The sequence below is a fragment of the Styela clava genome, chromosome 2, assembly GCF_964204865.1.
Source record: "Styela clava chromosome 2, kaStyClav1.hap1.2, whole genome shotgun sequence".
Lineage (NCBI taxonomy): Eukaryota > Metazoa > Chordata > Ascidiacea > Stolidobranchia > Styelidae > Styela > Styela clava.
Window position 1 is genome coordinate 9,861,216 of NC_135251.1, and position 24,452 is coordinate 9,885,667.

At 31.9% G+C, this 24,452-nt stretch overlaps 3 protein-coding genes and 2 long non-coding RNA genes across 5 annotated transcripts; 4 read left to right on the forward strand and 1 right to left on the reverse strand.

Annotated features, from left to right (window-relative positions):
- The first annotated feature begins 143 nt into the window (after positions 1–143).
- LOC144432397 (uncharacterized) lies at positions 144–1,908 on the forward strand. Its single transcript, XR_013480582.1, has 4 exons — positions 144–259; positions 505–604; positions 1,497–1,623; positions 1,740–1,908. It is a non-coding gene; the product is annotated as an uncharacterized LOC144432397 (long non-coding RNA).
- Positions 1,909–3,501: 1,593 nt separating this feature from the next.
- LOC144414085 (uncharacterized) lies at positions 3,502–3,950 on the forward strand. Its single transcript, XR_013469981.1, has 2 exons — positions 3,502–3,681; positions 3,819–3,950. It is a non-coding gene; the product is annotated as an uncharacterized LOC144414085 (long non-coding RNA).
- A 4,330-nt stretch (positions 3,951–8,280) lies between these two features.
- Positions 8,281–10,157, forward strand: LOC144416236 (uncharacterized). Its single transcript, XM_078109735.1, has 3 exons — positions 8,281–8,395; positions 9,268–9,418; positions 9,952–10,157. The coding sequence occupies exons 1-3, from the start codon at positions 8,305–8,307 to the stop codon at positions 10,049–10,051; spliced, it is 342 nt and encodes a 113-aa protein (XP_077965861.1). The 5' UTR covers positions 8,281–8,304; the 3' UTR covers positions 10,052–10,157.
- Positions 10,158–10,577: 420 nt separating this feature from the next.
- Positions 10,578–12,141, reverse strand: LOC120342432 (uncharacterized). Its single transcript, XM_039411264.2, has 2 exons — positions 11,535–12,141; positions 10,578–11,247 (listed from the first exon to the last, which is right to left on the reverse strand). Exons 1-2 carry the CDS (start codon positions 11,579–11,581, stop codon positions 10,773–10,775), a joined length of 522 nt encoding a protein of 173 aa, XP_039267198.2. The 5' UTR covers positions 11,582–12,141; the 3' UTR covers positions 10,578–10,772.
- On the forward strand, positions 11,983–24,294 carry LOC144419974 (uncharacterized). The gene is made up of 19 exons (XM_078110263.1): positions 11,983–12,029; positions 12,470–12,582; positions 13,001–13,166; positions 13,256–13,354; positions 14,458–14,567; positions 15,089–15,245; positions 15,500–15,586; positions 16,045–16,154; positions 16,542–16,649; positions 17,347–17,448; positions 17,779–17,904; positions 20,076–20,198; positions 22,170–22,292; positions 22,364–22,463; positions 22,726–22,852; positions 22,987–23,169; positions 23,427–23,634; positions 23,792–23,891; positions 24,144–24,294. The coding sequence occupies exons 1-19, from the start codon at positions 11,983–11,985 to the stop codon at positions 24,292–24,294; spliced, it is 2,340 nt and encodes a 779-aa protein (XP_077966389.1).
- The last annotated feature ends 158 nt before the right edge of the window (positions 24,295–24,452 follow it).

Consider the following 24,452-nt stretch of genomic DNA (forward strand, 5'->3'; position numbering starts at 1 on the left):
ATTGGTGGGTTTAGATTTGTTTAGAGGTTTATTGTGTGTCAATTCATACCCTGATCTACATAAATTACTTATTTCGCTTATAATCGCACAAATTGAATAGGTAATGCACCCACAAAGAGATCTTACTTTTTAGACTATTGCGAGCACAATGCTAATCCGTGTCTAAATGGAGGAAGGTGTATATCTACTCATGGTGTTCATCCTTATTTTGAATGCGACTGTGCGGAAGGATATTTTGGTGATTTTTGCTCCGACGACCGTAAGTATTGTTCTAGTAATCTAGTTCAGTGTGTTAAGGAACTTGATTCTCATACGAATACTTGCAATAAATGTTACTGTTTTCATAAATAGAACCAATTAATAAGTGAAGAAAATTTTAGGGCATTCACTGTTTTAAAAAAAGACATCGCCTTTATACCATGTGACAAACAAGGGCAAACAAAATACTCCTACATATCTTGCTAAATAAGTATTTCACATCAAATTTCGGTATAAATATTTCAGAATTTGAAACACCAAAAATTATCAGTGCCTGTGGAGAGCCTTGCACAGACGATGGGAAAATTAATGTCACTTGGAAGCCGCATACTGCAATTAAACACTTGTAAGTCGCACGAACTTGTATTTGGTTGAAACTGTCGTTGATGTCTAAAATAAACAAAACATTATATTTCTTATTCAATCCTCATACATTATATATTCAATTTTACAAAGTGGTACTGGTAAGTTTCATTCATCCAAATTCCAGAATACAACACAATTTTGTTTATACTTTCGAAACTTTATCTTCGTTTCAACATATACAAAACCAACTGAGTTTGTATCCTTACATATTTAACTACTGCAGGATGTCTCAAAAATGAGTAAACACTTTTAATTTTGATTTGCTTTTCAGCTACTCATCATCATAGACCGTTCATTTTTTCAGAAAACATAGTATGGATAAGTAGTAAAATTTAGGTATTGTTTGCATTTTCCATGACAAAGAGGTAAACCCAAAAAATGAGGTGCAATATTGCTGTTTGGCACGAAGCATATATCCAGTAAGGCAAACTCAGCGCCTATTTGGAATTAATTCGGCTCAAAATGTTTTTCCTCAGAGCATCCGCACCTTGGTCTTCCTGATCTTTATGCATCAACTACATATCCAGTTTTCATAAATTTACGATGAATTGCATAAAATGTTCCTCGCGTAGAAGCCGAATTAATTCCAAAATCCCGTTAAAGAGGCGCTGAGTTTACCTTACTGATTTATATGCTCCTTGCCAAACAGCAAATTTTCACCGCATTTCTTGGTTAATCTTTTTCTCATTCTGGGGGTTGAGTAAAATTCCATAAATACTTAAATTTTACTACTTATCCATACTTTGTTGTCTGAAGAAATGAACCTTCTATGATGAGTACCTGAAAAGCAAATCCAAATTAAAATTGTATACTTACTTTTGAGACACCCTGTAAGTTGGACTAGTCATACAAAGATGCTTAATTTATTACAGATATCAAATAACACTCTTGAATTCATTCGAAGAATGGCATAATTCTGGTGAAATTGCTCCAAGTGATATTCATGTGCAAAATTTGATCATCGAAAATTTGTATCCAGATTCACAATACGATATTAAGGTATGAAATACAGTAGAATGCTAACAAAGTTCCATTGCTGATTACTTTGAATATATATCTTTTTAACTGACATAAAAAACATATACAGAAGAACAAGTATTTATTTGTTTTTTCAGATAACTGCTTGCCCGACAAACTGTATCGCAGAACTAAGCGATAACGCAACCGCCACCACAGGAATTGGTTTACCTGGAAAGATACTCACAGCAACAGTTTCACAAAATTACGAAACTAATTATTGTGAAGTTACTTGGACTTGGCCTGAAACCATATCAGAGGAAGATGTTGAAATGTTCCAGGTTAGCATTAGTTATTATTGATTTATGTTAAAGATAATTATGAATAGGATTTTACATTTTGACGTCACTTTATCGAAAAAATGAGAAATAAATTACATACAAGAAATTTTTGTGCAAAATGTTTAAAATTTCTTATATATCAATCATATTTACATTCTATTTATATAATTCCATATTACGTCCGATACTTGATGAAATATAAATTTTATATTTTTTTTGGTAAAGGTGTAAGGCGAACAGATATTTTCATTTATAATAGATGAATTATCAGGCAACATTTGTACGAAAACCGCCCAGTTCTGACATCACAACAATACATGGGGAAGTTTCAGTTAATCCGCCCAAATTAACATATAATCTGAAGACGGAGCCAAACCGCATTTACAACTTTGATGTCTCAGCTGTTTCATGTGCTGGATCTGGTCCTAAAACAATCGCAACAGGCGAATGCATTACTGATAGTGAAGGTACGAATGAAGAATTTTAATTCCCGTAATAATAAGTTTTACTATCGATTATATATTTTTAAATTAGTACTCATAATTTGAACTAAATACTTGTTTCAACTAATTTCAAGTATATACTCCCTTATCGGTGAAATTGGTATTTGTCTCAGCTCCCGATTATATTGAAGAGCCAAATATAATTGATGAATCGCCAGGTTCAACTAGGGATCTGGAAATAATTTTACCAAATGAAGATAACGGGCCTATAAGGTAGGTGAATTTCAATCTGCTAGATCTTCAAAAATATATATTGGTCTACTTTGTTTCATTAGTTATATATTAATAACAGTAAAACAGCAACAGGTAAAATTGGTATAGTGAAGACATATAAACACACGATAAAAACGATTCACAGAAGGGAAAAAATAGAAGTTACATAATTTATTTATTCTACGGTTATGGTAATGAAATATTTAAAAAAAAATTCAGTTGCGTATTCGTCGTTGTCAAAAATGGGCCCATTGATAACAATGATTTATTCGATATTGTTAAACTACGAAAAGTGTCATCGGAAGCATTGACAGATGAAACTCCCAATGGGAAAGAATATTTGGCTGTCGCTATGAAACGGTTTGTCTTAGAATGTGGTAGAATTACAATACATATGCTTCTACATATTTTAAATTATGATTTCCATAATGTCATGATTTAGTCCTAATATAATTCCTTTTTAAATTTAATTCTAGAATCAATGATCAATCATGCATGTGTCTAAATCCTTAACCATCATTTGGACACAAAGTGGACCTATGAGTAGTTTTGATATTATATTGTTGTTGTTGTTTCTCTTGTTGTTAGCATGTTTATTTTTCGTCTGGATGGAATAATCGCTTTTCCCTTTAGCTACTGGTTTAATCAACTTTAAAATTTTCCGGGGTTAAAAATTGTTTTTGTCTCAAAGGTTATTACTTGTAATTTTCCTAAATGTTTCTGTGAGATCTGATATTTCATCCAAAATCTACTGTTTCATTTTTAACCATGGGAACACGTTTATGTGACATTCTCACGGCTGGTACTGGTAGTCTACTGTGTTCGATTGCATACTCGCATTACAGCGTTTTGTACCTCAGGTCCATGTATTATAGCACAGCTCTCTTGTTGTTATCCAGATCTGAATTTTCTGAAACATCCATAACTGTGAAACTTGGCGATGAAATTACCAGTGGCTGTGATGTCACAGACAAGAGCGCAAAAAATAGCATTAATCATTACGACGCAAAGAACTGGCAGCTTGTAATTGGGAATAGCTACAGGTAATGCTATATATCTCAATGAGCATTCTGATGGCCCATAGCCCTATCAAATAACAAATGCAGATGAAGCGTACTAAAGAATAACGACATGATTCTGCATAGAGAGATAAAAATAGTTCATTCAATTTCTATTTCAGTACTTACGTTGTAACAACAAGTCCAAATGAAGAAGAAACGGTATTGTTTCAACAAAGCTCTATAGAAGAATTTGAGAATGGAAGTTCCGATTCGGGAACCGGTATCATTGACTGAACCATCACAATAAAATTTTTATAAAACCCTCTTTTATTTAGTTATTTAATCAACTAGTTGCTTTCATGCTAAATATAAAGAAATGTAACATCTATTTTATTTTTAACAGATATGGCATGGATAGCTGGTGTTGTGGTGGGTATAGTTGCTCTAGCTACTCTAGTGGTTGGTGCAATTTTTTACACGAAACGTCGCCAACAACCTGAAAATAGAGAATCGTCGCTGACAAGTTCAAAGAGTACCTCAAAGGATCATACCGACCTTTACGAAACTACGGGGTATCAAACAGCTGGAAATCCTGATATATCATTAGTAAAAGATACTGATATAAGTATGATAAAAATAAGTTTTGTATATATTTGTATTAACTTTGTTAAAGCAGTATGAATAAAACAACATCCCGTTTTTATGTACTTTGTGGATTTGACTATGTGGAGTTCCAAGTGTCGAACATTTTAGTATTTAAGCAAAGCACTATTCCACTGTATTTGTGAAAATGAATAGAAAATATTTGTCACAGATCTTAGAAATTAATTCATCACTGAACTAAAAATAATAACCAAAAACATTTTTTCCAACTATTGCGATAGTGTAAAAGCAAACATACCCACAAAAATTTGATTTATATTTATACGCAGTTTTATGAATTCAAAATTATATTAGTTTATATATAACACATGAAAATTCATATAATTTCACAATACTTTTAAGGTAAACGCTAACAACTAAATTCATATTCATAGATCAGCAACATATATATTCTACAATACCTGGAGTTGGATAGGAAAGAGTTGTTTTGCAGAATCAGGATTTGGAGAATGCTTGAAGTTCTTCTGATATTTTTAATTTAGGGCCAAAACTCATATCAAACTATTACATATTTTTCGAAGTTCATTTAAACAATCTTGGTGTTAACATAAATTTGTTTGAGCAGCCAATTTTAAAATTTAGGGAAATTTTAGAAAATTAAGCAACAAAAATATTGTTAAAATGGGATTCAATTTCGAATTATAAATTCATAAAACATATTTTGGCTAAAGAACGTTGAATTTTGTTTCTTGGTTGGCATTGATTTGTGCAATGATATTTTTTCTAGTTCTTCTCATTCGCCTTATAAATTATGCACAATTACAACAAAATTCGTGGTTTTTAAAGAAGATGGTATGATTAATAAATACAATAGCCTTTGATAATTGGATATATTTTTTTGTTCAATATAGAAAAAAAGATTTTATTAACGCCCACTGATTCAAATCAATTTATGTTTTTATGTTTTTTCAATATTATAATTTCCATCCAAGTTTCTATTTTTCTAGTGAACAAAATAAAGTAACTATGCAACGGATACTTTATTATACACTGTTTTTAAACGAAAACAGTCCAGCAATTTAAATTTCAAACATTTCTGGTTTTGCCATTCTGTTCTATAGTTGAGTTTGACGAATTGTTACAAAAAATGCCTAGAATATGCAATAAACGCCTTAATGTTATGTTGTGTTAAAAATTCGATATCGTGGTGATGCACATTCGTTAGGCTAAAGTCAAGTTCAAAAAGTATTATTTGAAATCCTATGAGAACTCTATAGAAGTGAATGAAATTCATTACAAAGTTATAATAAAAGACCCTCGTTATAGAAAGTCCAACTGCGCGACTGTAGGCGCCGGTATGTATCGAATATTTAATATAGTGGATTACAAGTGGAATAAGTTGTGATTAATTGTAGTCTTCGTTATATAGCATTTCATTACATAAACAGGTAATTCAAACGCTGAAAGGATTTTATAAAGTCCTAATGTGAAACAATATGACAAGCAGTCAATTGATAGACTGCTAATTTCATTTTAGGATCTCCAGATTGTGCATAGGTAAACGGTAGGTTAATCGGTCATCGCGATCGTAGTTCTGCAATCTCTCGTGACACATCCTTACATTTTAATATATATTCATTTTCCATTAGGTTTTAGTAGGTTGTCATTCATGGAGATCAGTAACATCCATAATTAAAGAACTAAATACGTCCAGAAATAGCATCAGCGCTCATACTAACATTTTAAAGTGACTCGAAGCATCAAAAAGCTCATTTAAACTTGTAAAACATAGACTTCTACCAAGACAAAAGAATATTCATAGTAAGCCGGAAATACGAAACAATTTGTTGACCAACTAAAGAGTTCACTCCGGCTATCATTTGGAAATCCCAACAAGATGTTAAACGCAATTAGGAGATTCCAATATACATATCGTATTTGTTGAAAAATTGGTACGGTATATTATTGTACAGCGCAGTACCAAGAAGGATCTTTAATCCAATAGTGGGCTCCCTTCATTTTTGCAAAAAACTGACTGCATAATAATTGAAACGAACCAAATAATATCTTTTTATATATCCCAAACTCACTTCAACGACTCTAAGATAGTCCCAATTGAGCAAATCCTAATTTACCAAAAAATGCGTTGTAATAAAAATATTATTGAGTTGCCAAATTTTTTTGTCCTTGCAAATATAATATAAACGCTTTAATCGGTCAGTGAAATAATGAAGCTCTTTAAAACTGAAACTTTCATGCAATATGATTTTTATTATTACTATAATATTTATACTTTAATTTTTTGTTAAAAGGTTTGCAAACCATTTTTATAATTTATAAAATTTTCAAATAGTATTTTGAATAACAGTACAAATTCATTTTTAGTATTATAGGCAGAATTTTCTATTTTATGGTCATTTTGAGTTCACATGCATAACAATATCACGTTAAAACTAATTTTTCGAAGTAAAAAAATTTTTTTTTCTTAGTGGCCTACTTCTTTCCTATTACTGTAAGAGTGATGATAACACTTTCTATTTTTATTTGGGAATGATTTCGCATTTTTGGGAATTACAAATACATTGAACTCTGTCATATTTACATTTATACCTACAACACAGACTGGTGCATAAATCAACTTATGTATTCATTCTCAACATATTGTTCCAAAATACCTTGTACTTAACTGTGTAATTTTTCATTCTCTGATGTACCTGATGGTATACAACTGAAAGTCAAAAGTTAAATATATACTAGAGTAACTAGATCGTATTATTGTGGTGGACATTTATGCTATGATCAACATGAGATAATAATAAGGCCTCTCTTATGATTGTATTTAAACAATTGTCAGTCATCTAAATACATACATGCGCACGATGGTGAAGAAGGACTTGAGGATTATTCATAAATATCCTATAATACTATAATTCATCGACAAAAAAGAGAATTTTAGTAGCATTTAGTAGGGTTTCGTAGAAATTTACTAAAATCTTATTGGGAGTTTTAGCACGATTTAGGTATTTTATTCATTCAAGGTTTTTATATTTTTTCATACTTTAGATATGATATTGTTTTGCATTTCTAAAGTAAGTAGGTATATATATATATATTGATCGAATGAGTTAATTTGGTATTACTATAACAAACAAAAAATTTCAATTTATAAAATGTCACGAACAACAAATTGCGATTTAGTGTTCACCAATGAGTTTTGTATTGCTAACGATAGAGATATACACGCCATGAATTTACACAGAAAACCTTGAGCAAATAAATATTATTTACCGATCGAAGTGTTTCACTTAGCAATAAAATCGCGGAACCTTTCATTCGCTATTGTATCAGACAGTATGAGTCCAGTATAAACGTTGAACATCGCCAGTAACGTTAGACTGTTGTATATTGAAAGATCAGTATTTCAAATTTCTGGAGATTTAAGGAATTGGATTTTAACTTATATTGTTATCTTCGTCTGCGTTAAATCAGCTGAAAGTTTCACAACAAACATGATTAGAGATGCAATAAATTCCACGACGCTCTGTTAACCAAACCTAATGTTAATACATGGAGGTATTTGTACTTTTTTGAAACAATGCATCACGAGGTATTTGAAAGCATCTATGTAAAGTGAATCGCTTGGTAATAATATGGATGTAATTTTGCGAGTGAAAGTTAGTTTAATATTACCAATATAGATAATATTATTTAATAGAAAATAAAATTTTGAGAAGCTAATTAATCTATTCATACAAAGCATAGTATGGATTTAGTGGTATATTCATTCTAGCATATGGTAGAAAATATCTATTTTCAATTGCCATGGTATCTCGCTGCTTAATTTCTAGCATAATATCTGGCTCACAGGATTCTTCAACAATCAGTAAACGTTTAAAATATGCATTTTTATGCTTAAAATATACAAATGAATAGTCAGATATGAAAGAAATAATGACATCATAAAAGATTAAGGAAATGCCATAGAAAGTATTGATTCAATCGAAAATGTAAAAGAGTATTTACAATTCTTCTAGTATATATCTGACTAAAGTTTATGATTATATGCACATTGGTGTAAATTTGAACATGAGAAAGATAGCTTGGACAATTATCGTTGTATTTGTGTCAATATTGAAAACTGTGAGGCCTCAAGGTTTGTATCGTAGTATATTTTTACCTTAACCTCATGAAAGCCTGGTATCAGATTCGTCTAGTCTATGGAATTAAGAATTTTTACTACATTGCTAGAAAAAACATTCGAGCTTGTTTCAGTTAGAGTTGACAACAATTGTAACAACTAAAAAGGGGGGGGGGGGGGGGTCCAAGTAATGTAATAAACTATTTCAATTAGAATGTATGCAATCAACTAAAAATTCTTCCTTCTTCCTTATATTGACGTTTGACAATGAGACAGATTTAAAGATAGGTGTTATGCCAGAGAGTTTAGCGTGCCCAGATCATCGATAATTGGAAAAATTATAAATTTAATTTTGAGATTTGAATACTGTTTAGTTAGAGAATGTTGTGAATGTAGAGCACGAAAGTGAGGAGAAAAATAAAAAAAACTTTAGAATATTTTCATTGAAATATGTTAAATGATTTTGCTTAATATGAATAAATACCAACATTAGTAGAAAATACAAATAATTCTGCAGTTGAACAAAAGCAAAAGGTCGTTTCACTTAGAAATATCATTTGATAACAAACAATTCTTTGGAGCTGGTGGCTGAGAAAGAAACTTTTCAAATCAGAGTTTTCAGAACTGATATTTCTGTATTTAATTCATGTATATATATACGACAATCATTTGCTAATGATGAATTCATTACAAATTTTAAGATAAATATCCGTACATTACCGACATAAATTTTATAAATTCAATTCAATTAATTATTGTTGGGACCAATCACTCGCGATAATATAGATATGTGTACAACACGATAACGATTGTTTGGACATTTTATGCACGTTTCAAATTTCATATATTGATAAAGTCTCTCCCATATTACTTTTATTTATTTTCAGATGAAACCACACTTTATGATGGATATCTGTTCGAAAGATTCGACACACAAATGTTATCAAGTGACGCAGAAAAGCAATGCACGGTCAGAGGAGCGTGGCTGTTTGAACCCAAAACCGATGAAATGTTCAACGAATTAACAAATAGTTTCATGTGAGCAATAAATCATTGTTATTGATAATGGGCTTATTTGTTTTTGCAACTGATTTAGGAAAGAAAATCACAATAAATGCACCATTACACAGTTGATCTTTTTTCTAACACGTAGCAGTCTTCAATATATCATTCCCAAATGAGATGTCTCATTTTATAGTTTGATTTATTTATGACTGCTATTGTGATTGGAATGTAATGAACTAAAAGCTTGGTACGATGGAATGACAAATGAAACTATTCACCAACCATTATTTGAGCTACTATATGAACTCCGGTAATTTCAATAGAGCGAAATAAGAATTAATGTTATTCTGAATCGATAAATCAATATTCGGAACAATAAAATATCAGAGAATTATTCCAGAATTAATATTATGACTTTCACTATTTATATTTAGAGTTTTATCGTGTTTATGAGACAGATAATCGTTATATATAATAGTAAACTATGTGTAAAAGTAAACGTTGTTCAAGAAATTCACAACCACATTGAAATGCTTATGGAAAAATATTTTAAATATTTTAATCAGACCGGCCGCAAATGATAAGTATTACTTCATGGGTCTCAGGAAGCTTGGCGGTGATTGGAGATGGAGCGATTACAGTGAGCCGACAACTACTCATTGGTGAGCTCGTTTAAATTAGTGCGAAGTATATTTTAATATAAACACTTGATTTGAACGATTCATTGTTAAAATATCGGTAAATTTGTTGTTAATGAAATATTTGCTGGGTTGATTAACTCTTCAAGCCCCAAGGTCAAATTCGAAAAAACCCACCTATACCTGCAATAATCCCCTAAATATGCTATGTTTTCAATTCGAACTCAAACGTCAACTACTGACCCTATAAACACGCATTCGGTAGCGTCTGAAAGAGGTAAACGAGTCCTATATTGCACTCCCTTTCATTTTTACCACATTCCAACCGACTCGCCGAATATGTAGGTCAAACTAATCGATGTTTTCACTCTTAGTAAATATTGGCGAAAATTGATCAAAATCGAGTGACCTTGAAAACGAAATACTCACAAAAAAACTATAAACGCCACGACCACCAAAGTTGGAGGCCAGAAACTACAAGCTATTGCGAATCTAGGAAAATTATCCCTTCCTGTCTAACCCATAAATTACTATTCATAAAGAGCATATGAAAATACACAAAAAATGAATTTTTTTTGTGGTCTCGGATGAAAAACAACAACTCAAACGAAAGAAAAGAACCAAACAGTGATAACAAATGATGAAAGAAATGAATTAAACTGTGATGATATATATATACAATGCATAAAATATAACAAGGATGATTTTAGAAAAAAGTGATATCCATCAAAACAGTGTATACAAAAAGACTAAAAAAAACAGTGTGGGAATAATCGCATCGAAAAATGTTTATATACAATGAGTGAAGAATAAATGAAAAAGAATGAATAAAAACACTGATACCCTGGCAATATAACATAAAAATCATTCCTCCCAATAATTTTGCTGAGTGTGATATTTTCTGAAACATGGCGTGACGCATAGTGGCACTTCGCACAAGAAGGTGGGGGCTCCAAGTGTACTGGCTGAGTGTGTCTCGGGGTCACAACAGGCTCCGGTTGTGGGGGAGAGGGTAGTACGTATTCTTCTCGACTGCTGCGACGTCCTCGTGACCATCTTCTTTTTACTGGTCTGCCTCTCCTTGAACGAGTCGTGCTTGTGGACGCAGACGAGGTACTTGGCATATCTGAACTGCCAGAACTGGAGAATTGCCTTATAAATATTGGAGTTGTTGATTCATCGGAAGAGGACGAAATGTCTTCCAACTCCCACTCATCTCCAGAGCTGTAAAGGAACAATTCTAATCAATCATACTGCACATCTGCTGACTTATATTTGAATATAGATATCAAGAACAGATTTATATGATATATAGGGCCAATATCTTCATTATAAGTGACTGCTTGCAATTTTAATCAGTCGACTTTCCTCTCCCCCCAGGATAAAAAAGTAAATCCTATTCTTATTCTAATATTGTAATTTACAGTGTCAACAGCAGAATGAATATAAACTAAGCCTTCTGTCAAGGCTGTTGAAAAAAAAATAACAGGAAGTATATCAAAGTCACTTACCTCTCACCAAAATCACTTTCCACTTCGATTCCAGTAGATAATTCCATATTAAATTTCAAAAGACAATGCCGCTACGCTAACAGTTATCAAGCCAACATTCATAAAAGAGGTCGTCTTTGTTTACAAGCAGTATTTACAAGCAAAACGGCGTGTTCCCAGCGCCTAAATCGACTATATCACAAACAAATCACCATAGAAAATCGTCATTTTTCAAAAACATTGGGAGCACTAACATATCACGTGATGGCTTGATGCCTTTTTCTCGTTATCATAGCGTTGTAGACGAGACGGTCTTTGTTTACAAGCTGTATTTACAAGCAAAACGGCGTGTTCCCAGCGCCTAAATCGACTATATCACGAACAAATCACCATAGAAAATCGTCATTTTTCAAAAACTTTGGGAGCACTAAACAATCGCATGATGGCCTGATGCCTTTTTCTCGTTATCATGCGTTGTAGAGACGTAACGTCAGAATCGATTGATACCAAAACCAGGTCACACAGAAGCGTTGAACCGAAACAGTGAACCCGGAAAGCGGAAGGGATATATCGCCGGCTGGTTCGTTACCACGGCCACTAGGAGGCGATAATCCGCTGGCCGGGGCTTGAAGAGTTAAAAAAACGACTATACCCCATTAAAACAAAACATTGTTAAATAAAATAAAAAAACAAAAAGCAACATCACAAAAATCTCCTTGAATTTTAAATACACGTGTACAATATTCGGGATTTTAGAATGCGTGAGGATATTGAAAGTATACAAACGCATAGAATATATTTGTCCAGTTTAATAGTTGTATTTAACATTAGTGTAAGGCTTTATAAGTAATTTATACTCAAATATAATTAAACAGGTCAAAACCTGGAGAATCAAATTTAACATTATAGTATCAGGCTTTATAAGTATAAATTTAAACTCAATTATTATTATACAGGTTAAATTCAAAAGAACCAAACGAGTATGGTCAAGAATGTGCATGTGTTCTGAACAATAAATGGGTTAGCGTGGTCTGTTCCACGACTCCAAGAAGATACGTTTGTCAATCTCGTGAGATTATAATTTGTACATTCTGTTACTTACTCGACTCTGGAGTAGGGAATGCATTGCCTTGCAATCAAATGAATCAATGATAGTTAGTGCACGCAATGTTTTCTATGTGTTTCATAAATTTACAGCAAGATAGTAGGAGTATTCCAGAAAATGTAAAAACATAACGAGACCGTATAACTTCTCTGTATAGAGGAAGTGTGTGGAAACATTTCAAAATTGTAAACACAAAAGAACTGCTGAACAACTGATAGACACTTGGGTACTAGCCAGCATTTTGCAATGCATGGTAGCACAATGTTTAAACGTGATTATTTAACACTAACGGCAATTGAACCGATTTATATGTTCAAACAGTCGTAATTTCTCCACTTATCAAATTATTTTTTACATTTTATATTTTCTTGTGTATATTTAGTTCAACCTCCATCCTCAACAATAATACTTTACGGAAATCTTCTGGAAAGATTCGCCGAAGAGGTTCAAAATTATGCAACTGCTAATGATAGATGCGCAATGAGAGGTGCTCAGTTGGTTGAGATAAAGGATAAAACTATGGACGATAAAATAATTGAATGGATTGAGTGAGTTATTAGTATAAAATCTAATTTCTGTCATGAATGATATGTCAGATATCATTGCGAGTCGTAACAAATCATACCCATTACTGCAGGTCTGATGCAAGATCTTACCTGATGGGAATACAATATTCGACATCAAATGATGTGTGGGAATACAACAGCGACAACACAGCAATCACCTATGATAATTGGTATGTACTCGAAGCTTGGTTTATACATTCATATATCGAAATAAGGTATGATTTTCATAAACAATTCGTATTTGCGCTGCAAATAGGCAATATCTTGACAATCTAAACAAAATGTTAAGAATACTTTTTTGCGTCAATATAGTGTTGATCATTTGTACAAGACCATTTTATTTATGAGCTTATCGACCTTCCATGATAATAAAATCTATTTAAATGGTAGGTCGTACTTCATTTGTAAATTAGGTTTTACGTTTGAAAATGGCTCATTGCCTGTTTTGGTGTGAATTTGAATATGCCGAAAAATAATACCATTTCAAACTTTGATAACGGGCATATTGTATTTCATTGTACGTCGCGAAGTTACTGTGAAATTGATATCAAATTTGTTGTCTGTAGAGCAAGTATCAAGAGTGCAGCAACAAAATTGAAAACATATGAACAATATAATCCGTGGAATGCGACTAAGATTTACAGTCATGATTTTTTAAAAACTTCATGACATATGAAAATCTGATACATACTTCAGAATGGTGAACTCTGATAAGGAAATATGGTTTAATTATAACCGGGGCATTTATATATGTTTATTTCATGTAAGGCGCTGATAACAGTCTCGAGATATTATTATTAAATAAATAAAAATTCATTGACAAATATTATTTTAAACAATACCGATAACACGCATAAAATATAAAATTGTATGATCCAACGGAAAATACATTATTCAGTCACATTTCCAATTAAATATACCTGGGACATTTCTCAGGTTTATCTTCTAGTCTGTAACACAATATGAATATTAGCTCTAAGTAATATATAATGAGAAAACATCTGGCATTTTCGCTTGTCGGAAAGATTCGGGGTGCTAAGTGGGCTTCAGCCAAGATAATGTTTCCTTATTTTAAAATAAATATTCTACGTTTGTTATTAATTTAAAGATGAGAGAATATTATTGATTCGGACATAAATTTTGACTTAAAATCATATTATTTCTTTTTTGTACGACGCCTATTCATACTTTCACTTAAATCCTTATGACTATTAACTAAACTATAAAACTTAATCTTCATTCAATGACTCGTATGTATTTGTTTACATTGAAGGAAAACAGGTGAAGGTCATGATACCAACGAAGACTGTGCTTGTATACTAAGTGACGGATGGATCGATGATGTTTGTAGTAGTGGTACATTCAAATATATCTGTCAGTCATGTAAGTGAGTGATATAGAAATAAGACAAAAGTTCCTGTCAACACATTTTGAACTGGGTAAAACACAAAATATTTCAACGATTTGTGATATTGTAAAAACAATTCAACTGCAGGAATTCAAGTTTTTTGTTGTACGTTGCGCATGCGTCATATTACTTGCAGTTGCCACTGGATTTGATTTGCTACCACTTAAAAATAAAATATATAAATTCGTTATTTAGTTTCGTATATCAAAATGTGGACGTTATACATCTAAACTAATAAGTATTAACCAAACTTGTACTTGAATTAAAAAAGTATACTGACAAATCTTAACCTATGTTCGAAGATAGGAAGCCGTTCTCGAAAATCGGCATTTGGTAAATTGTATAAACATTTCATTCAAAAATATCTTGTGTGAGATATAAAGAGTTTATCATCAGTTTATTTTTTGATATAATTATAAAATCGTATCCTGATTCAAATGCTGCTGTTTCCATCATTATCGATACCGATCTAATCTATTATATTCTTACATCAAAGATCCGAGTGAAGCAACTACTCACAATGGAGATCTTCTTGAAAAATATAACAATAAAATAGGAAATGCAGCAGCAAGGAGTAGATGCTCATTGTGGAACGGGACTCTTGTTGATGCAGATGATGCGACGTATAACAGTGCTGTACAGAATTTGATCGGGTATATTTGTTTTACTCAGTGTGGTTCTCAGTATTATGACATTGGTTGTGCATGTATTACTATAAGTTTTAAAGACGAAATACGACTAATCAGGCCAATCATTAATCTATCGTAACGTTACAATCTGCTATTGGGTTTATGACATTGCAAATAGGCATCTGTATATTAGTACTATTTGTAATAAGTTGCGAATTTCAAACTGATTCAGACTTCATGCATGCATTTGTAAATCATTCTCAATATTGTTATCACAGAAATGGAGTCTTTTATCATATCGGTTTGAAATATTCTAATGGGGCATATCGATGGACAGATGGATCAGCAACAACTTACTTTGATTGGTAAGATTTTATTCAGCCGTTTTGGCATTTGACATCAGTAGTCGATGTTTAACATTTACGTTCAGAACTCATTATCATCCTCGGTTCAAATACCTATGTTGTGTAATCATTACATAAATCGCAATACCATAGAATAAGTACTCAAAAAAATTATACTGAACTCTGAAACTTGTAGACTTTGAATAAAATTTCACGGAATGTTCGTTTAATCGCCTTTCAATTACCACTCGTTTTTGATTGAATGTAAATGATATTTATGCGGAATTTAATTTTGAAAGTAATTACGACGTCCGAACAATACTTATTTATTGTTATGATTAAAAGCAAACTAAGTATTCTGGGCTTTTTTAATCTAACACAAATTATATTTCATTTTATATAAAGTAAAAATTTAACTAAAAAGGAGTTTAGGCAACTATTTAAAAAATTTATGAACTATAATAAGATCAAATTTATAGGGGCACTGGCGAAGGATCAGATGATGGCAAAGATTGTGTTAGGACCAATCAAAACGAATGGCGTGACACATCGTGTGGGGGTCCAATAGGATATATATGTCAATCTACAGGTAATATAATTTTAGTAAGAAGCGGTATTTTATTTCTTTTATCATAACTAAAAAAATGTTTTTTAAACTTAAACGGCCTGCAATAGTATCCGAATTTTAACTTACATATACTTCATATGACAATTTAAAAATTTCAAATCAGTATTTTTTTTATTTCAAATACCTGAGTTAAAACGACACTGAATTAAAATTCAACCACGGTTAACAAGATAATAAGAATCACAAAGCCGAAACTATTAGCCTTAGCGGTAAAATATAATAATATCAGTTTTTTGTTGGCATCTGCCGATAAGTAATAAAATGTTATCGCCTCATTCCGTATTTTTGGAATTAAAAGACCCATAAAAAGTGGGAAATGAGTTTTCAAATTTTCTTTGATCTGTTTAGCTTATTGCACGCTCAACTCTGGCACTTGTCAAAATGAAGGAAGCTGTGTGTCTTATAGATGGTGTGAATGCGCCGATGGATTCTACGGCGATACCTGCTTAAGCAATGGTGAGTCCATACTCTATAGCGATTTATTGAATTGTCTACATCTTTCCAACATGATACAAGATACCAGTGTGAAAATATCTAAGGTCGACACTGGTATTGTTATGAAACTTCATTATTAAGCACTTAAAATGAAAAATCTGTTTGCAACTAAGAGACTTATTATGACATCATAATAATATTTTAATCAATGACAATAACATCATGGCGACAGTTCCAGTCCTACAAACCTATTAAATACATTCATTAAATTATGAATAATCCTAATTTTGATTAGAATAATTATCTCGCCGTTAAGTTTAACAAATATTATTTATAATTCTTTTAGTTCAAAAGCAATATTTTAAAGTATATAATTAAAATTCTTTGTAGGATTCTTTGCAATTAAAGTCGCTTGGCGCCTAGGGTAAACCTCCGCCGGTAGTTGAGGTTCGCGTCGGTTCTGGGTCGTTATTTAACAGGTATTAGAGTAACAAGAAAATGCGCAATCCAATCGTGCGACTTTTTTTCTTTTTGAGATAGCTAGTTTTCACTCCACATTAATACGTTCAATATTATACAATATTGTAGATCTGTAACGGTAGCAAACTGCAAAGGTTGTCTTCGGTATTATTGCGTGAATGGTAATATTCTGCTGATGATTGAAACAAGTTCAAATATAATCCCAAGTGTAATCTTTTCCAGTTTATATAATATCCAGATGGAAGATGGCTTGATCAGATAGGTGTTTCTCGCCACGAAATGTATAGCAATCTCGAAATTTTGATTCTCAATTTGGTTGACGCGATAATCGCAACAAGTGGTTAGAAATTTTCCAACGTGAGACGATTTTTTCGCTGCTGCTATGGAGACGAAACACAAATCCGGTCTTTGAGTAAAACGCATATATCAAGGTGACATGATAACTCATGGGAAAAGTTCAAGCAGATCGGTCCATCCGTTGGACTCTGCAGTTGGACACGCATACAGAAAGGTGTACATGACGATAAGTGCATGGCTAAGACAATACTACTAAACGCCTCACCAATCCCTTAGGCAGTGCAGTTTGATACCTTATCAAACACATTATAGCCAACCATTTCAAATTGGTGTGAACAGTTCAGGTTATTATTATATCACATTATTATTTTAGAATATTGTCCGAACAATGTGAATCCGTGTCAAAATAGAGGAAGCTGTGAGAATTCACCAGAAATATTTCCATACTATGAATGTGCTTGTACGCCGGGATATTTCAACGACATCTGTTCTAGTGATGGTGAGTAACAAAATACGTAGTTTTGTTTTGTCTTTGGTTAAATATTAGGCCTACTTTATACACCCAAATACGATTAAAAAAAAACTGAATTGTCTTTTCGAGAACTCCTAACCATTAATACTTGTTATTGTTTGAATAGATATATAGACTTAGGTATGAATATTTCAAGGGTTCGTTGCTTTTTGTATACGATTTAGTAACAGACATCTGTAAACAGATGATGATAGATGTTGTTGAAAATTCTCTTTTGACAACTAATGGTGTGTTGAACACCTCGATGCATTTATAATTTGACTCCAAAGTAGCTTTCAAAATATTTGTAACTGAAACTAATCGTGAATGACAAATTACACAATAACCTTAAGAACATTGATTTTATGTAGTAAATCTTTGAATAATGAAAAAGCAGAAACGTTTTCGAAACGTATTTTTCTTATATCTATTGAAATTCTGTAAAACAGAGCTATCCGTGTTATTAGTATTGTTTAATCTTAATTCACCCTTAATCCCAACTAACATGATATGCAAATAATATGACTATCAAATCAGGTCCGATAAAATTTGTTTCGAATAATATAATCTCTCTGCATCAGCAATAAGTGTGCTTATTATGCTTATCTATTTTACTCATTTAAAATAATTCTACAGATATTATTCTAATTTAGCGAGAAATACGTGTTGTTCATTCATCTGCAAATAATGAAGAGTGAAAAAAGTTTACTCAAGTTCTATTCTCAATGGGAGAAATATATATTCACAAATTTTAATTTATTCTCTGATTGATGTAAACCTCACTTGGTCATACATTTTTGCAACTATATGTCACTTAGCAAAGTTAGATTTTTTGTAGAAATCCCCCACTACTGAGGCAAAAATGGGAGATTTGAGAAAAACTCCCTCACCATGTTTTTACGTACTGCAGATTGCAATCGCCACGTTTCAAGTATTTGAGCCTTTGAGTTAAGAAAAGCCGCCGCCATTAATGCAAATTGTGAGAGAAAAATACCTCAGCCACGTTTTAGGTAATTCCACGTTCGCAACCTTTAGCACGACCCAAACCAAGACAGTGAGTTATGATGTTAAAGTATCTTACAAGATAATTTTACTTAGAATCGTGCGCTAAAAAACATATCGTCACTTTAATAACCGCCGAATTGCGTGAGTCATTTTTGGCGATTTTGAGTTTTTTATAAAATAGGTATTTATGTAATGCTGCGCACCTGTCTGTTAACAAAGTTTTTATTTTAAGAATTCCAAAACCCATATGGAGATTTGGTATGACAGGCACATTTGTGCAATTGTTTCGTCATAATCAATTATCATTGATACCGCTGTACTATTGTGACGTCACAAAGGCAAAATTACATCGGCGAAGTATTTTCGAGTTTTTGCATCTCGGATTCTAGCTTAGCGCGTATTACTTTAAATTTATACTACAGTATAGGAAGACGTGCACTTGTAATATTCACTGTCCGAGTCCAATCCACCTTGGTTGGCTTTTATATTGGGTGCATTGCTGTTTTATTCTTTATATTTAATATTAGTCCTATTTCGGTGGATGTGCAGAACGTGTTATATTGATGAAATATATATTTTTAAACATAAAAAATAATGTAATTGGAACTGATTAGCTATTTTGGGGATTAGACTCTGTAGACACTGAGAATTACATTTGTTTTTGGAATGTTTAGTTTTCAGGACTGGTGCATATAGTAAAGTTGCAAAATTGCGTATGTCCCCAAGCCATAGACACATTTCTGCCTAAGTCACAGTGCGCCATTATGACGCCACTTAACTGCGTTATACAAATTAACTTAAATCCGGCTACGATCAAAAAATGGAACCATGGCAAATTATTGACTCTCAATGGCTTAACAATATCATTAGGAAGTTTTTTATACGTTTTTCTCAAAGCTGCTAAAAATGACTTACGCAATTCGGTTATTAGCGCGACGATATACTATTCGAATCTAAATCTGATAAAATCGAAAAATCTCTACAAATGCTTGTCATGATATTCAGAAATATTGTCAAATTTATTGGGACTGCAACAATGTTCTTGACATATGAACAAAAGAGCTTTTATTTGAACGAGTCTATTGATTTTCATTATTTACAGCATTTTATGTAGAGACCAGTGTAAAGGTGACAATTTCATTTTGGTATTTCAGAATACTGTCCTAACAATCCAAACCCTTGTCAAAACGGAATCTGTGAGAATACACCAAAACAGCCTCCGTATTATGAATGTGACTGCATGCCGGGTTTCTTCGGATATAACTGCTTTAGCGATCGTGAGTATCGTTAACTTGATTCGAGATGATTTCGCAATTCTTTTATGTTATGTTACTTAAGGTGGGGCACGCCAATATAGTGAATACAATAATATGATTTACATCAAAGATGTCATGTCGGCTACTACGACAATACCGGATTCTGGCAATCAACGGTTACAAACTATACATTTTGAATAGAAATTAATTTACTGTAAAAACTTACAATACGAACAGGAATACAATTTATAACGTTTAATATTATTTAAACTATGTTGGTATGTTTTTTCAATTCAAATCAATGCAGAAAAGGTATTTTCGTTTCTTCATAAAATTCTTTCACAAAACAAAGGTATTTTAATGCCATAAATTGACATTTTGTAAATTCACTAAATCAGTCATTTAGTCAAATGAGATATTAAGGCAATACCCTATTGTTACTAAATCATACATTCGGCGTGAACAAGGCGTGAAGTAATCATTACCAATGAGTTACGATCAGGCATGCCCAACCAAAACAATTTTTGTCATTTTTAGCGATGACGCATTTTTAGCGATGACGCGTCAAGCTTCGAGACGGATCATTTGGGCTTTGGGTATTAGGAAGGCGAATTAGGTTTTCGTCAATCTCATTTCAGTGTTTAAAGTAATACTTATGTTTCAACAGAATAAAATTTTATTTGATTTAAATATGCAGTCACTAACGATTTCTTTAACCTCGAAATATTCATACCTAAGCGTGGAAGCACATTTATAGTAGGGAAATGTCCCTGGTGAATTCTCACAGCTTCCTCCATGTTGACACGGATTCACATTGTTCGGACAGTATTCTGAAATTCAAAGGTGACATATCATTAACCATGTCCATGCAATCATGCCGATTTTATAACTCTACATATTCTCAACCGCTAAGATTAATTAAATAATGTTCTTTTGTCCACATAAAATTATAATTGGTATTATTAAATCTTATATTTCCACAACTAATGATATTTTTGAACACACCTGAGTCGATTATTCATTTGACTCAATAGTGGCAGGAACTGCAATTAAAATAAACAATACCTGAAGAGAATTGATTTTATGTAGTAAACCTCGAATAGAAGGAAACAGTAGAAACGATATTAAACCTGTTATATTTCTTGAAATTATGCAATTTAAATTATTCGTGTTATTAGTATTGTCGAATTACAATTAAAACTTAATCCCAACTAACGGAAGAAGCAAATAATAAGACTATCACATCAGGTCCGATTTAATTTATTTCTGGAAATGTATTTTTATCGTATGGGCAATAAACATGTTTTTTTTTTATAATTAAGTATTTCATTAATGTCAAAGCTTGTTAAAAATGATATTCTAATTTATTAAAAAATATGTGTTGCGCTTTTTCTCCACTTTCCCTGCAGTTTAGCATTCATCCTCAAAATGAATACATATTATAACCGTTGATGCTCATCGGCAAAATGGCGATACCACGAATTCGTACTTACAAATAGTTACAGATCTTTCTGAGCCCTCAAAATTCAAAATTAGGAAATATTTTTTCATATATAGTGAACAATGTAGAATGACAAATTCACTTTCATTTATATAATTTGCTAATATCGAGAATTTCAATCTAAATTTTCACTTTATGGAAAGTTTTGTTTTGCTTCAATGCTGGGCCATACATGATTGAATGGTTGTCTAAATTCATGTTTACGATTTAGTTATTGTTCTTATTGTCGACGTGCAAACCTAATTCTCATAATAAACGTTCCTTTGTCGCACACATGAAGTCAAGTTATGAGAAAAGAATATTTGAGACATTGAATTGTGTTTTCAATAAGACATATATATCTTCTATATCATGTGAAAACAAGAGAAGAAAAAAAATACTTTTAAAATTATTAACGGTTTCATCTGCCATCATGAAATATATGACATCCTATTGAATAACTAGAATTAAATATAAGTAAGGTATTTATGTATGTTTAAATTATTGTTTAGAATATTGCGATTACTCACAAAATCCGTGTTTAAATGGTGGAACTTGTCAATCGATTCCTTTGGTCGATCCATATTATGAATGTATTTGTGTTCAAGGATACAGCGGAAATATATGTGAAACAGGTATGGCAAATATTCTTAACGTATACTGATCAATGACTATTTTACATAAGGTGATATTTTGAATATTTTAGAATATGGAACACCAGAAATCATCAGTGCCTGGGGAGAGCCATGTACAGACAATGGAAAAATTAATGTTACCTGGAAGCCGCATACTGCAATTAGACACAAGTAAGTTGAAAACGATTTTATTTGATTTTAATGGAGCCTAAACAACCACATTTTTGAAAGCGTGGAGTATCTTGCATCATATTGAAAATACTGTCCAATAATGCCCAGAATAAACCGAAAAGTTACACGCATGCATTTAGTTTATGGTTTATTTTGCAGCAATATATATATATATATATTTATATATTAGAAAATTATTGCTTTTTTATTCATCACTTATATTTCTATAGACTAACTATTGAAATATTTCATTTACTTACAGTTATCAAATCACTCTCTTGAATTCATCAGAAGCATATAATGATTATGGTGAAACTTTTCCAACTGATAATCATGTGCAAACGTTAATCATCGAAGATTTGTATCCCGATTCGCAATACGATATTATGGTACGTAATACAGTAATATGTTGAGAAAGTTTTATTATTGCTTACGTCCTTTTATACGAAATAGATATAGAAATATGAAGATATAGAAAAACTGGTTCCAGCAGAATGAAATTTGATTCATTTGTTTTTTTGAGATAACTGCTTGCCCGACTGACTGTATCGCAGAACTGAGCGATAACGCAAACGCCACGACAGGAATTGGTTTACCTGGGAAAATAGTCACAGCAACAGTTTCACAAAATTACGAAACTAATTATTGTGAAGTTTCTTGGACTTGGCCTGAATCCATATCACAGAAAGATGTTGAATTGTTTCAGGTTATCATTAGTTATTATTGGTTGATATTAAAGATACTTATGAACGGTATTTTACATTTTTACGTTTCTTATTCGAAAAAATGAGCAATAAATTACATACAATGAATTATTGTCCAAAATCTTTACAATTTATTATATATCAGTCATATTTACATTCCTATTTTACAAAATTTCATAACACGTACGGTACTTGAATTTACTGTAATATAATATTTTGGTAAAGGTGTGAAGCAAACAAATATTTTCATTTATAATAGGTGAATTATCAGGCAACATTTGTACATAAACCGCCCAGTTCTGATATCACAACAATAAATGTTGACGTTTCAGTTGATCCGCCTAAATTAACATATAATCTGAAGACGGAGCCGAACCGCATTTACAGCTTTGATGTCTTAGCTGTTTCATGTGCTGGATCTGGACCCGAAACATCTGCGACAGGAAAATGCATTACTGATAGTGATGGTAAGATTGGAGCATTTTATTTGCCGTAGTAAATATTAATGTTTTATTTTGTAATCATATTTTCTTTATATTGTTACTCATAATTGAAACTATTCAATAAGAAAAAATTCTTGTTTTATCATTTCTACCAATCATATAAAATTGAATTTCGTTTCAGCTCCCGATTATGTTGAAGAGCCCAAATTACTTGATGAAACTCCAGGTTCAACTAGTGATATGAAAATAATTTTACCAAATGAAATTAACGGACCTATAAGGTAAGTGAAGCTCAATTCGTTGAAACTTTTAAATATTATAGCAGTCTTTCCAATGAAGTCGTAATATTTATTGAGGCTCAATCAGACAATATAAAAATAAACCGTTTATTTGATTATATTTACCTGTCGTTAAACTTGGCATTGTAAGCAAACACCAACAATGAATAAAAGCGTCATATGGCGGAAGCATTGATAAGATTCATAATTTTGTGTTTGATTAAATGAAGTGTCGAAATTATGTTCTTTTTTCAGTTGCGTATTCGTCGTTGTCAAAAATGGACCCATTGATACCCATGATATATTTGATATTGTTAAACTTCGACATGTATCCTCGGAAGCATTAAAAGATGAGATTCCAAACGGAGAAGAATATTTAGCTGTGGCAATAAGGAGGTTTGTCTGAGAATGTTGAAATAGAACCAAACAAATTTTGAAAGTTTTTCGAATTCAGATTTCCAAAATATTATTATTGTCCTAACATAACATTATTATCCTAATTTACTTTAATTAAAATTGTAATTCTAAGAACAATGATCAATAATGCATTCATTTAATCCTTAA

Excerpts from the sequence above, each read along its gene's own strand:
- LOC120342432 (XM_039411264.2), bottom strand. The coding sequence starts at position 11,581 with ATGGAATTATCTACTGGAATCGAAGTGGAAAGTGATTTTGGTGAGAG. Across the intron at positions 11,248-11,534 it reads GAAAGTGATTTTGGTGAGAG|CTCTGGAGATGAGTGGGAGT; the intron begins GTAAGTGACTTT and ends GTTCCTTTACAG.
- LOC144419974 (XM_078110263.1), top strand. The coding sequence starts at position 11,983 with ATGCGTTGTAGAGACGTAACGTCAGAATCGATTGATACCAAAACCAG. Across the intron at positions 20,199-22,169 it reads ATATAACTGCTTTAGCGATC|AATATTGCGATTACTCACAA; the intron begins GTGAGTATCGTT and ends ATTATTGTTTAG. Across the intron at positions 23,170-23,426 it reads AAGATGTTGAATTGTTTCAG|GTGAATTATCAGGCAACATT; the intron begins GTTATCATTAGT and ends CATTTATAATAG.
- LOC144416236 (XM_078109735.1), top strand. The coding sequence starts at position 8,305 with ATGCACATTGGTGTAAATTTGAACATGAGAAAGATAGCTTGGACAATT. Across the intron at positions 8,396-9,267 it reads GAAAACTGTGAGGCCTCAAG|ATGAAACCACACTTTATGAT; the intron begins GTTTGTATCGTA and ends ATTTATTTTCAG. Across the intron at positions 9,419-9,951 it reads GAATTAACAAATAGTTTCAT|ACCGGCCGCAAATGATAAGT; the intron begins GTGAGCAATAAA and ends TATTTTAATCAG.